Source organism: Gavialis gangeticus, unplaced genomic scaffold (genome assembly GCF_001723915.1).
Source record: "Gavialis gangeticus isolate Ggan-Ray unplaced genomic scaffold, GavGan_comp1, whole genome shotgun sequence".
NCBI classification, from domain to species: Eukaryota; Metazoa; Chordata; order Crocodylia; family Gavialidae; genus Gavialis; species Gavialis gangeticus.
Genome location: NW_017728996.1, coordinates 54,125,852 through 54,138,383, shown reverse-complemented (window position 1 = coordinate 54,138,383; position 12,532 = coordinate 54,125,852). Strand labels below are relative to the sequence as shown.

At 48.9% G+C, this 12,532-nt stretch overlaps 1 protein-coding gene across 2 annotated transcripts in view; it reads left to right on the top strand.

The window, feature by feature from the left end:
- NMB (neuromedin B) overlaps positions 1 to 10,972 on the top strand; it is a 19,287-nt gene extending 8,315 nt beyond the window's left edge. The window contains exons 2-3 of one of the 2 annotated variants that reach the window (XM_019504558.1): positions 2,194 to 2,405; positions 10,651 to 10,972. In XM_019504558.1, coding sequence (XP_019360103.1) covers positions 2,194 to 2,405; positions 10,651 to 10,698 — 260 coding nt within the window. In that variant the 3' untranslated portion in view covers positions 10,699 to 10,972. Of the gene's footprint in view, positions 1 to 2,193; positions 2,406 to 2,837; positions 3,992 to 10,650 lie in introns of those variants that run through there. The other variant, XM_019504557.1, reaches the window with a different exon arrangement.
- The last annotated feature ends 1,560 nt before the right edge of the window (positions 10,973 to 12,532 follow it).

The following is a 12,532-nucleotide window of genomic DNA, read 5'->3' as shown; positions in this document are numbered from 1 at the left end:
AAGGGTCCTGGTACAAAAAAGGTTAAGAGCCACTGCTCTAGAGGCCAACTGGCAGCACCCAGAGGGGAGAGGGAGATGTCTATGGTCACTGTCTCAGTGCTGGGAGCCTCTCAGATGCTGCAAGGCTAGAGACCAGCTGAGATGTAGGGAGACAGACACAGAAATGAGTCCCTTCCATGAACCAACATGCTTGTGCTTTACCCATGTCTTCAGCCAGAGGCTGCCATGCTGTTTGCTGGGATTTCACTGAGTGCAGGAGCCTGAGTCTGAGGTGGACCATATTTCATTTCCAGTAAATGCTCTTCTGGTTTGAGGGGTCTCTGACCTGGGGCACTCAGAGAACAAACTGGTCCTGGCATCCCCCACCTGGGAGGGTCCCCAGGCTGTGGAACAACCCGGCCATGCAATTCGCTGCCTGCAGGGTGCTCAGGTGTTTTGTCTTGCCAATAAAATTAATTCAAGCAAGAGAAAAGGAGAATGTGAAGCAGAGGGGGCTGAGGCAGCAAGCAGGAGGTGGGAGAAGGCATGAGGGAAAGGAAGGGCCAGACCCAAGGAGTTATTTAAAAGCCTAAAAGCTCATTGATTTTGATAGGACTTAGATGCCTAAGGAAGTTTATAGATCTGGCCCAAAGTTCCTTGGATCTTGCAGGGAAGAGCTGGAAAGCAGCTGGCCATGGGAAGAATGGCCAGCTGCTTTCTGGCAGTCACTCAGCTAAAAGGAAAGGGCCAATATTGCTGACTTCTCAGCCAACACCCTCCCAGTACAGTGTGCCAAACCTGGCCAACACACCCAGCATGTAAAGCTGCCTGGAACTGGGGCATATTGGCTTATGGAGCAAGTAACCTTAGCTAAGAACAGATGCAGCTACCAGTGCCAGCACTGAGTCCAGAGAGCCCCAAGGCTAATGACTGAGGGGAGCAGACTTCAGTCTGGGGAAAAAACTGGAGGTGGGGTGACAGATCATGATAGCAGTTTTCCAGTATTTGAAAGGCTGCCAGGAAGAAGAGGGAGGACAACTGCTCACAGAGGCAGGGCACATGGCAGTGGGTTAAATGCAGCAAAGCAGGCTGAGATCAGATCTCATGGAGAAGCTTCCCAGCTGCAAGAACTGTGAGATGATGGAGCAAGCTGCTCAGGGAAGATGTGAAATCTCCTTCACGGGAGGTTCACAAGAAGAGGGTGGATAGACGTCTGTCTAGGATGGTTTAGATACAAGTGCATCCTGCAGCTGGGCTGGATGAGGTGACTGTGGAGGTCCCTTCCACCCCCACAGCTCCAAGGGAAACAACAGGACTACCTGCCAATGCCGAAATATCCTGAGCCGTGTGTGCCTTTTAAAATGTGTTGTTCTGGCACCTTTGAGAAGATTGTGAAACTTATTTTATTAATAGTGCTATCTGAAGCTGAACAAGCAAGGGAGGGAGAGTGTGAGGGGAAGGTGGATGTCAGGAAAGCAACGGTGAATTTCCTTACAGATCAGAAGCATGAGAGGGGCTGGAGGGGGCTGAGGACTTGAATTTTCCTCTGGTTGAAAAGGGAGTCCAGCCAGGCTCAGGTGGAGGAAAATAGGCTCTTCCAGGAATCTGAGCTCCTGTCAAGTAACACCACCATCACTTGTTCTTTGGGGAGCAGGCTGATTGCTTTCCAGTGGGACTCTGTATTGTAGGAGTGATGCTTGTATCAACTCAGGGGTGAGACCCGTGTCCTGTGTCACTGGGAGCCCACCCATGGTGAGGTGGTTAGCAGGAGGAAAACTAAATCATCTGGAAATGAAGCAGCAACAACCACAAAGCAAGTCTGTCTCTCTCTGTGCTGGTGCTCTGACAGGGGACTCCATCACCTGCATCAGCCTCTGAAGGGCCAGATATTTCAGACTCACTTGTTCTGAAATAGGAAATTCACTCCTTCCAAAATGTGTGGGTGCAGCTTTAACCCCGCAGACTTTTGGCATCTGGGGAAACACTTCTGGCCATCATTAGCTTCCTTTCCACTAGCTCTCCTCAGCTAATGGTGGGATGGTGCTACCAGATCTGGTTTCCAAGGAATCCCATGGCAGTGAGGAGAGAGTGACATTAGAGTCCCGTTCATGGCACAGTGCTGTTGACTCCTACCTTAGATCCTGCTGGCAGAGCAAGGGTCTCCTGAATGTCTGCCCCCTCCATTATGTAAAGAGGTGCATTATGTGATTGCAGGCCACTTCATGGGAAAGAAGAGTATCTCAGGCCCTTCACACCTGGAGTCTCCAGAGGATGCTGCCATAAGCTCTGTCCCAATGGCCTTCAGTCCATCCCTCCGAGCCATCCTGGAGGACATGAAGGAGCTGCTTACCAGGGAACTCCTGAAAATCCTCTTGCAAGAGAGATTATTAGATGAGAACCAAGGAAAGCATGATCTTGCTGACCAGGTGAGCACTGAAGAAGCCATGGGAGGGAGAGAGATCAGAATGAGAGAACATGGCAGGCAGCAAGGGGGAAGTTGGGAGCCAGACCCGGGTCCCCCCACCCTCAGACGGTCACATGGTGGGTCCCCCAGGAAACCCCACCAAGGTGGGCTGGAGGAGGTACCTCCTTTGGAAGGGGAAGGTAAAGGGGAAGGACTCGGTGGGCGTTCATGTGGAGGCAGCAGAAACACTGGCTTCAGTTTCTGAATGGGAATACCTGGGTGGGCAGTGTGAATGCCACAAAAGTGGGTTGCCTCTTCACTTCCATGAGGCCTTGGTGGTGGAAGAGCTTTCATTTGGTCCCAAGCATTTATAGGACAAAGGCTGCAGCTTTGTCCCCTCTGCCACCCATGGGAAAGTCCCCTGATTCTCTGTCCACTCTGTTCCTGGAAACAGTGGGGACACACTAGCCTGTGGCAACTAAAGAAGAAAAATCCCTCTGAGGTATTGGCAGCCCCTGCCAGAGGTCTGTCTCCATCAGTGACAGCGCTGAGGTGTCACATCACAGAGGAGGAACGAAGGGGCCCCTCATACATCTGTGGCACTAGGATTCTGCATGTGGGTTGTCAGTCTCCTACCCCAGACACACAGAAAGCAGGACAATTTGGATGAACTGGTGAGGTGAGCAGAGGAGGAATGAGTTCATGGCAAGTTGCTCAGCTAAGGTAATGGGCTAATTCAAGAAAAGTTATTCCTGGGAGATTTCAAATTGCATTCTGGGACACTAGGAGAATTGAGGGAGAAGAGGTCAAACTCCTATAGTTCCCTGTGCAACTCCCATAATTCCCTTCCATGGTTCCTATGGGTCTCCCCTGGTCTCTTGTCCTAACCCTCTTATCATGAAGGCTGGCATGAAGGTTTGAAGGAAAGGTTTCTACTGGAGCCTGATGAGCTAGCAAAGATGGAAAGACAGGCAAGTAGCTCACAGAGCCCATTGTGAAGGCTAAGTGCTGTACTTATGCCACTTCTGGATCGTTGACCATGCCCACAGATGTCTGGAGACATGGGGCAAATTAGTTGCAAAACTCCAGCATGAGGAGGGAGGTGTTTGTCATCCCACTGGACCCAGGTCACCTTGGCACTGCAGCACCAACACACACAAAGATGTGTGTTCCTGTCATTATGATGGTCACAGGCAACCTGCTGTGCATGGGAACATGGGTGAGCAGTGTGGGGATATGAAGAGCCTCAGGGGATAATGATGTGCAGCTCTAACTTGTAAATCTGATGCAGTGGCTGGTGGGAAGCCAAAAAAGAGATTTGACGAGAGTCATGATAGGACCAAATTGGCAGTCATAGCTGCCCTCTGTATGGACAGAGGACATGGGCTCAGATACACCCTCAGCATGGACAGTCATCTGGGAGCTGGAGGGCAGCATTTGTGGAGCCACAACCAGTGACGGTGGCAGTAACTGTGACCTCCACCTGCTTCATTTCATTGGATCCATAGCTGCTTGTCACCCCCATCTCCTCCTCCATGCCTCTCACCTGTTTTAGATTCACACAAAATTGCAGTGCAAACAGAGTAGATTATCCCATGTTTTCCCAGATCTCTGCTCAGGATGTTAAGCTTAGCTCTGGATTTGTGGGATTTTGGGGTGTGTTTTTTCTGAAGAGTACCTAAAGCGTTCACTTTCAGTGCTCCCACAGTGGTGCTGTCAGGGTACAGTTTCCCTATGATTTGATTAATTCCCAGTCAGTCTCAGTATAGCTTCCTGGTCTGATTTCTGCCCTAAAGTAATAACTGTACCTCTTGACGGCCAATATTCTGGTGTCACCATCTCCTCTGAACTATTTGCTTTGACCAGGCTGAACAGCCAGGCTGCATTATGTTATTTCTGCACAATACTGGGATGCTGCTTAAATTTCCTATGCTCATTCCAGTGGTTTTATCAGAAATGCTCAGGCATTGGTGCCTCATGGGTGGTTGTCACTTTGATCTCTGCGCTCGTTCAGATTAACTCAGATGCCAACATGAGATTCTTGTAAATAACTGATACTGGGGACCATGTCACCTGGTAATCTTATAAAACCTTTGCGCAGGGTTTGTGGTTCCAAGTCTTGGCAGGTAGAGAGGTAGTAGAAAGCAGTGATTGTTGGGCACTCCAGGTGGGACATGCCCTTTATTGAGAGCACAACTGGGGTGTGTCTGTTAGGAATGATGTCTAGGTAACAGCAGTGGGAAAGCTCTCATTTTTTATCGCCTGTCTTTGAGTTCCTCAAACCTGTGCAAGGTTTAGAGTTTTGTCTTAACAGTTTTTTTCACACCAAGATCCATTGCTTCCTGCAGGTTGTGTCTCCCCAATGCTGCCATGGCCAGGCTAATCATCAGATGGCACAGTGTAGTTCATGCTGTGTTCAGGGCCTTCAAAAGCAGTCACAGTGGCCAGAGTCCTTCCCCTGGGAAGCGCCTTCCATCAGTTATGCTGAGGAACTTGTTAAGTTCCCTGTTACAACCAGTCCTTGGACTCACAACACAGTTGGTTCCTGAAAACTGTCTTAAGTCAAAGTATTGTAACTCGGAACTGATTTTCCCATAGGAAACAATGTTATAAATGGGTGATTCGTTCCTGAACCAAGGCCTGATACCCTATTTTTACCAAAAATAACCCAGAATTTTGTTCTCAATCAATTATAGATGAGCAATATAGCTACATTAATGTATTTATATTGTAAATAGCAATCATATTGATTTGGAAGGATTTTGAGGTGATTTTGCTGGACTTTTTATGGGCTCTTGGTTGGACTTTTTGAAGGGTTCTTGGCTGGAGCCTTCTCAGGAGTCTTAGCTTCAGGTTTTTCTGGAGTTTTGTCTGCTTTCTTAAAGAAAGTGTCCAAGGAAGTTTGGACAGATTTTCTCCAGCGAGATGGGTGATGCAGTGAACTTGTTTACTGGCATGGTGTCATGTCGCAGCAAGCATTGTAAAGTCGAAACGGATGCCAGAAAGTTGAAACAGGGTGTCAATTTATAAATCTTGTAAGTGGGGAAACGTTGTAACTTGAAACATTGTAAGTCGAGGAGTGCCTGTACTGACTCCCTGCACAAATGGGTCTTCTGATCATTATTCTGGGGCTGTCCCAATCCCACTGAAGCCTTATGGGATTTTTCTGTTGACTTCAGTGGTTTTCAAATGAGACCACTGAAATGGAAGGCTAGCTCTGTGGGCTGGCTATAAATCCAGCCAACTTTCCATGCATTTATTTTGTCTCAGGAATAAGAACAAAGGTGCAGTAGGGTGGCTCATGAGATGAGTCGTATCCAAGACAGCCACGTGTGTAGATTTTAGCACTTCTTAAACTTTCCCTCTTTATTTGGGAGCTTAGCTCAGGCTTACATCTGGAGAGACAAAGGCATTCCTATAATGATGGCAGGAAATGAGGCCCATCAGTCCCTGGGTCCCCCAGCTTGTTGTTAACATAATACTTGTCTCTTACATTAGAAGCTTCCTGTGCTTTGTACTGCACTGAGCAAAATACTGACATTTGCCAAATAACAATGGAGATTATAATAGGGGGTGTCCAAACTGTGGGTTGGATCAGGTGTGTGGAGCTGTTTCACCCACCTCTTGGAGCTCCTAGAGTGACCCAGAATTTGGGGGTGGTGTGAGCAGGGTCGGGGCCCACTGCCAGATTCCCATCAGTTGGGAACACTGTGGGTGGCAGAGAACAGCTGGGAGCAAACAATGGTTGCATTAACCTCTTTGTTGCCACCTTTGCTTGCCTTACCGATGTTGGGTCCAGATCCTGGGTCTGGATCAAGCCCAGAAGGATCCCTGCAATCTGGATCTGTCCCAAGGGCCTGCATGAGTTTGATACCCTTGGCTTATAGGATAGAGGAATTGTGCGTACCCCTTTAGGTAGGGTGTGAGCCTCCACATGGCCCTCACTTGGTCCTGCAGTTCTGAAGCCACAGGAGCCTTGCTTAGAACAGCAGTGGCAATGTAGACGGACTTGACAGTCCTGTGTAATTAATTCTTGGTTATTTGTGTGGTGAAGGTAGGAATTTGGGTAGTAGGAAACCAGGTTTCCCAAGTGTGTTGTAGGGCAGGGAACAGGAGAAGGCTCTGAAATAAATTAGAGCCAAGTTTGGCTGACAGCCCTGGAGCCTGGACTGGTTACATGCGTATGCAAGTAGTTTACAGTACCTGCTGCAGTGTGTAATGTCTATTAAAGTGTCTGGTATTTTGTCAGTGCAGGCATGTCAGATAGGAACTGAAAATGCTAACAGAGGACTGAGGAAATGGATCAGCATTTCCTTAAGGGAAATTAGTGTTTGAAGAAAATGCATCAGAAACCTAGAGACAACAGCGCTGGGCACCCACTGAGAGTGGGTGCTAGAACAGTAGTCGTGCCACTACTAGCCAAGCCACCACCCTCAGTGGCCTGGCCACTGCTGCCAGCCAGGGCACAGAAACTGGTTGTTATGCCCGCTGAGATGCAAACAGCTTAATTTCTTCCTGTGTCATATGAAGAAGCAGTAGTGGGAATTTACACTGTTAAGCTTGAGAATGTAACAGCTAAAGAAATACCAGACTTTTAGTGGTGGAATTGGACTCACAAGTCATACTGGGCTTACTAGGTGGTTTGCATTCAGTGTCCAGAGGCAATTTGATAAAGAGATAAGCCAGAGATGATCGGGAACAGATACATAGAATACAGAATGTATCTGATGGTGTAGGGTGCTTGCCTGATGAATACACAACAAAGATAAGCTCGCAAGTATAACCTGTAATACATGTGCCTTGTAAAATCCCCATAGCACTAAGGGATATGGCTAAAAAGAATTGCGTCACATGGAACCATTGCAAGTTATAACTAAAGTGTAAGAACCTGAGAGTGGATCAATTCTGTAGTGACTGTAAACAAACCAGAGTGAAATGGTATAAGAATATGCTCAGATCTTAGAGATTTGAACAATGCAACATTGAAGGGAACATGTTTCCATTGCCGTCAGTTGAAGAAATCACTAGAACATTAACAAGAGCTACAGGTTGCACTGTCTTAGATGCCAGGAGTGGGTTGTACCATTGGATGACAAAAGGTCATGACTTCATATAGTGAAAACACAATTGGCTGGTACAAGTCTGCTCAAGATCCTTTGGGCATCTGTTCAGCTCCTGAAGCATATCAGAGAGTGGTATGACAATTGTCTGAAGGCCTAGAAGACACTGAATGTTATTCAGATAAAATACTGGTGTAAAGAAATAGCAGATGAGATTATGATGAGGCTTAGGAGCATTTGGACGCATTGTGAAAGGAAACTGTGACTGAATAAGAACAAATGCCAGGCGGCTCTGACAGATGTTGCTTCACAGAAGAACTGATAACTTGCAACTTGCTGCCAAACAGAGAAGGCCAGAGCAGCTCAAGGCTGAATTGCAAAGACTCCTTCTTGGCTGTCCGGTGGCTGGCTTCAAGAAGAGAGCTGATGCTCTGGATAATGCATGGCTCATATCTTGGTGCTTAAAACAGTTTGGGGAATGAGGGGTGCATACTCATACCCCTCTGGGTTGAGCGGTGGTGAGAACCTAGCTCTCTTCCTCCCTGGGTTCTCCTCCTCCTATGCCCCAATGACTAGGCTCTGGGGCTAAAAGGTAAGATGGCTCCCTGGCTCTACTTCTCAATTCAGACAGGTGGAGGGCCCTTGGCCACAATGTGTTTGAATCTCAGTTTATTTCTTGCACAGATTCCCTGAGCCTGCTGCAGTTCCCCACTGGCTTTCCTAGCTGTCTCCAATGACACAGCAGTTTCTAGTGGGTGTTTTTGGGTGAAATTAGCAAGGTTGCTTTATTTGACATGCTACGCACTTGTCACTTCCTTAATTCCCCAATGCTTTCCAGGTTGGCCATGTTTCATGAATTCCTTCATCCAGCCACAGTTTCAGGAATGGTTGATTTTGTGGGCTGATTGTTTGTAATAGTGAAAAGCCTTGGCTTTGGAGTCAGATAATTCTTTCTCATCTGCTTCAACAGGTGTGTTACGTTATGCAGTGGATTAATAAAACCTTGGCATCCCACCCTTAGTAAATACAGCCAGCTTCTTCTCATCAGTTCTTCTATAGAACCGAGTACAGAAAGTTCATATTTCCTCAGGCTTCTGAGCTTTGCTGGTTGCCACATGGGACCAGGAAGGAATTTTTTCTGTGCTTGTTGCTACAGGTGTCAATGTTTTTTTTTTTCCCCACCCTCTTCAGAAGCACTGGGTGTTGGCTGCAGCCAAGGCTAGGGATTTTGACTGGGGTTTGCTGATGCTCCTGTTGGAATGAAAACCCAGAGGTTCCTAGTTCAAGCATGTTGCAGTGCTGCTCAGGGGCAGATTCATCACTACATTTGGGATCAAGATGGAATTTACCCAGGGTCCGAATTGCGTGGGCTGTTCTGGGGGGTTTTGTCTTCTCAGTAGTGGGGGGCATGGCCCTAAAGTGTATTTAACAACCCATCCAGTAGCAGCACATTGATAGGTTCGAGTGTTCCTGATGTCTTTGGGCATTGTGCCTTGTAGTTGTGTGACAGGTCTGCCTGTGTAGGTTTAGGAAGAGGTTAGACAAGCACTTGTCTGAGATGGTTTGGACAGTGATGGGCTTGTCTTGAGCCAAGGGTTGGACTAAACAATCTCCAGAAGTCCTTTCCAGCTCTATTTTTCCATGATGTTATGAATAACCATTGTCTTCTTTTCCAGCCTCTCCATATAGGGGACTGCACCTGTATGGAGCTGTTCTGTGAGCCCCTTTTTCCCAAACAACAAGACGTTTTTAACCCCTTTCCTTTTTTCTTTCTTTCTTTTCCTCCAAAAGGGCAGATCACTCACTCCCAGCCCTGGTGCTGCAGCCTGCAGGTTAGTTGGACTTTTCCCAGTACCTCTGCAGCCTCTCTGTTTTGCCAGGTTTCAGGATTAGGAGTCCACCCTTCTCACCAATTGGTGTGTCTTTTGTGCTTTGCACAGTAAAATTGTATGAAGGGGCAGGTCAGAAGGTGAACCTGGTCCATAGGGCTTGAAGCACACCAGTGTTGGTAGCCAACAGCACACAAGGATGTGACAGATGACATTGTATCTATGTCTTTGACTTGTCTGCCAGCACGGCCATCTACCCTTTGACAAGCAGGCTTCCCAGTTTGGGTACAGGTCTGTATCAGGGCTTGAACTCAGCCCTCTGAAGCTTTAACAGGTCTGCCACCCTGCCTTATTAAGGGGGGTAAAAATAGCCAAGTTTAACCAACTGTGTACAACCTGAACTCCAACTCCATAGAGCCACTGCTGCTCTGGGGACGGGGTCTGAAACACAGACCCCAGTGAGGGCTGCTAGAAGGTTTGCAGACTATTTAAAAGAACACTACCTCTGTCCTCTGCATTACTGAGATGCTTCAGCTGACAGCATCAACCTCTGCGGGGACATGGATACCTTGATGGAATTGTCCAGCATCTATGGCCCAAATCTAGGAAATGCCTGAATCTTGCTCCCTTTAGGGATGATGGTTGCATGCTCCCTCCACAGTTGCCTTTCCTCAGACACTGTGCTAGACAGTATTTCACCTGGAGACAGATAGATGGAAACATGCCCAGGCAGGGTGAATGACTGAGAGGAATGTGAATGATGTGCATATGGAAAGGGCTGCATGCATATGGACAGTAGAGGTGGTTGAACCAGGCAGGTGGGAAGCAGTCCTTGCAAAACCATTGCTGGAGTTTTCTGTGGGTTCCTCCCCCACACCCTCCTCCCTTGTCTCAGTTCCCTGGTTAGTGACTGGGTGACCAGAGCCTGGCAAATCACAATGCGAGGCTTCTCTTGTGCTCGCAGCCACTGAAAGCTGACAGGTGCAGCTGCCATCACGTCATTGCGGGATATTCTATCAGGGTGAAATTCACCCCCAGAGCATGCAGCCCAGGTGATCTGGCTGCCTGCCGGGGGGAAGCATACGTGGGCGGGGTGGGGGGAAATCTATCCCTGCTTGGGTCTGTGGGGATCTGCTACATGGCCTGGAAGAAGCGCTGAATCCCTTGGGAACTGATGAAAGCTCTGATCTCTCCCGGTTTATGCCAGGCCATTTCATTCTATGCCCTGTGTGTGGTACCCAGGGGATGCAGCACCACCCTGCCTGCTTGCTCTGTAGCTCAGGGCTGGTAGGATTTACCACAGGAGATGCTGAAACAATGCCGTGATTAGGATTAACATGAGTCCCTGGCAAGTCTTACTGTGGCTTTCTCATTCCAGGAGACGGGGTTGCTAATGAAGGTGCTGGAGAAATATCTTTCAAACTGAGGAGGACCGGTGGCCACCATCCGCATGGAGGACTTGGGCCAGTGCCCCCGACGGTCTCACTAGTTTACAGGGAATGTCCAAGGGCACTCCCCTTGTGGTGTACTGTGGCTGCGTCATTTTTTGGTTATTTATTCTTACTGTAATATTGTTCCCAGAGAGTGCCTGGGGGACAAATCCAGCACTTTCTATATATTCCCCTCCCTTCCCCACTGTGGATTCTGCATCATTGACATTTAAAGAGCCCCTGTGAATAAAACCAACTCTTTGCACAGCATGGGCGAGCCCTTGCCTTGGAGTCTCAGGGCAAAGGCTGGAGCAACAAGCTACTTCAAAACAGCCAGAGCCTTGGGTACAGATGGGATTGGTGCAGAGGCTTTGCAGGTATCCTGGCCTGTAGCAGGTGGGGAGAGGTGATGTGAATGGTGTGAGAGGGGCCACTGAATACTGGCAGGGAGGGAGGGTCTTTAAATGTGGATGAGGGATTGTTGCGGGTATGTGGCCATGAGACTGAACAGCAGCTGGGCAGAGAGGAAGGAGCCTGCTGTACTGGACTGGGTTGTGCGGACACCCGGGCTGCAACCTCCAGCCCAGCAGCGAACAAACAGCAGGTGGCAGCAGCTCCCAGAGAAAATGCAGCTGCAGCAGCTAGGCACTGTCAGCATCTGGGTGTGCTGGAGCTTGAATCGTGGATCTGCCACATGGGGCCAAACGCATTTCCCTGTAGAACTGTCCTCGTCCTGTGCGTGTACCTGCTGGAAGTGAAACAAGGGAGGATGCTCCTGCCTCTCAGCCAGCAGCAGAGCAGTCGGCCCAGGGAGCAGACCTGGGTTCCAGACCTCTTCCACACACGGGGGGTTTAGTGTTGCAGCTTCTGTTTGCCATCAGTGTGTCTGAACCACTAGGCTACAGGTTAGGCATTGGCCCCCTTTCCAGCCCTCTTCCTGAAGCTAGCCACCCACACTTGCATTTAATAACTGTTGGATAAAATGGATGGAAAGAAATGGAAAAGGTCCTACTCCATTGGGAGCCTGGGTCTAGGCCAGAACCCATGGCTTCCAAGTACAGCCTGCATCTCAGTGAGCCACACCTCCCCCAGTGCCTATACTTCTTGGTGCCATGTACCAGCCTCTCTTGGCTGCTTAGTGGGCCTGCTTCAAGAGGAAGGCTGAAGAAGGGGCTTAGCCAGTGGCCTGGTTGTTCAAGCATACTGAGAAATAGGAGCAGCAGGTTCCATCCCCCTCTGGGTGAAGGGGGCACCTAGAGCCTAAGTCTGTTGCACAAATGCCTGAGTCCCTAGACTGAAGTATAGGAGAGCCTGTCTCTTCCAGCATCTGCCAGCTGTGGAGTCTCTGCAACTAACACTTCAAGCCTTACCTGACCTATGATGCATACCTGCACAATCCTATTTCACTGTGCAGGTGCCTGGCCAGAGCTCAGCCCCACTGAGCATGGTCAGTGGGTGTGTGCAGGCTTGGGCACCCGCAGAGCTGGGTTTCAAACCATGCTTAGCTGTAGTTACCCAACTGCCTATGTACTAATTAAATAAGATTTTGCCTACAGTGCCCACTTGCTATGACCCACAGGCTGCAGGCCTGAAGAGACCTAGACACTGCTTTTGCATGGGAAATGCTTCCCAGAAAAGCAATGAGGAAAAGGTCCTACCCAGAGATCTTGGGTGGTTGAAGCTGGAATAGCCTTGGGGCTGGAGAGAGGCAAGTGATTTATGGAAAGTTCATGCAGGGAGTAGGCATGGATGGAGGCCACCTGAAGTGCACGATAGAGCACAGCCCCATGAACAGGCTGTGGTTCAGCACCTTCTGGAAGTGCCACTTGC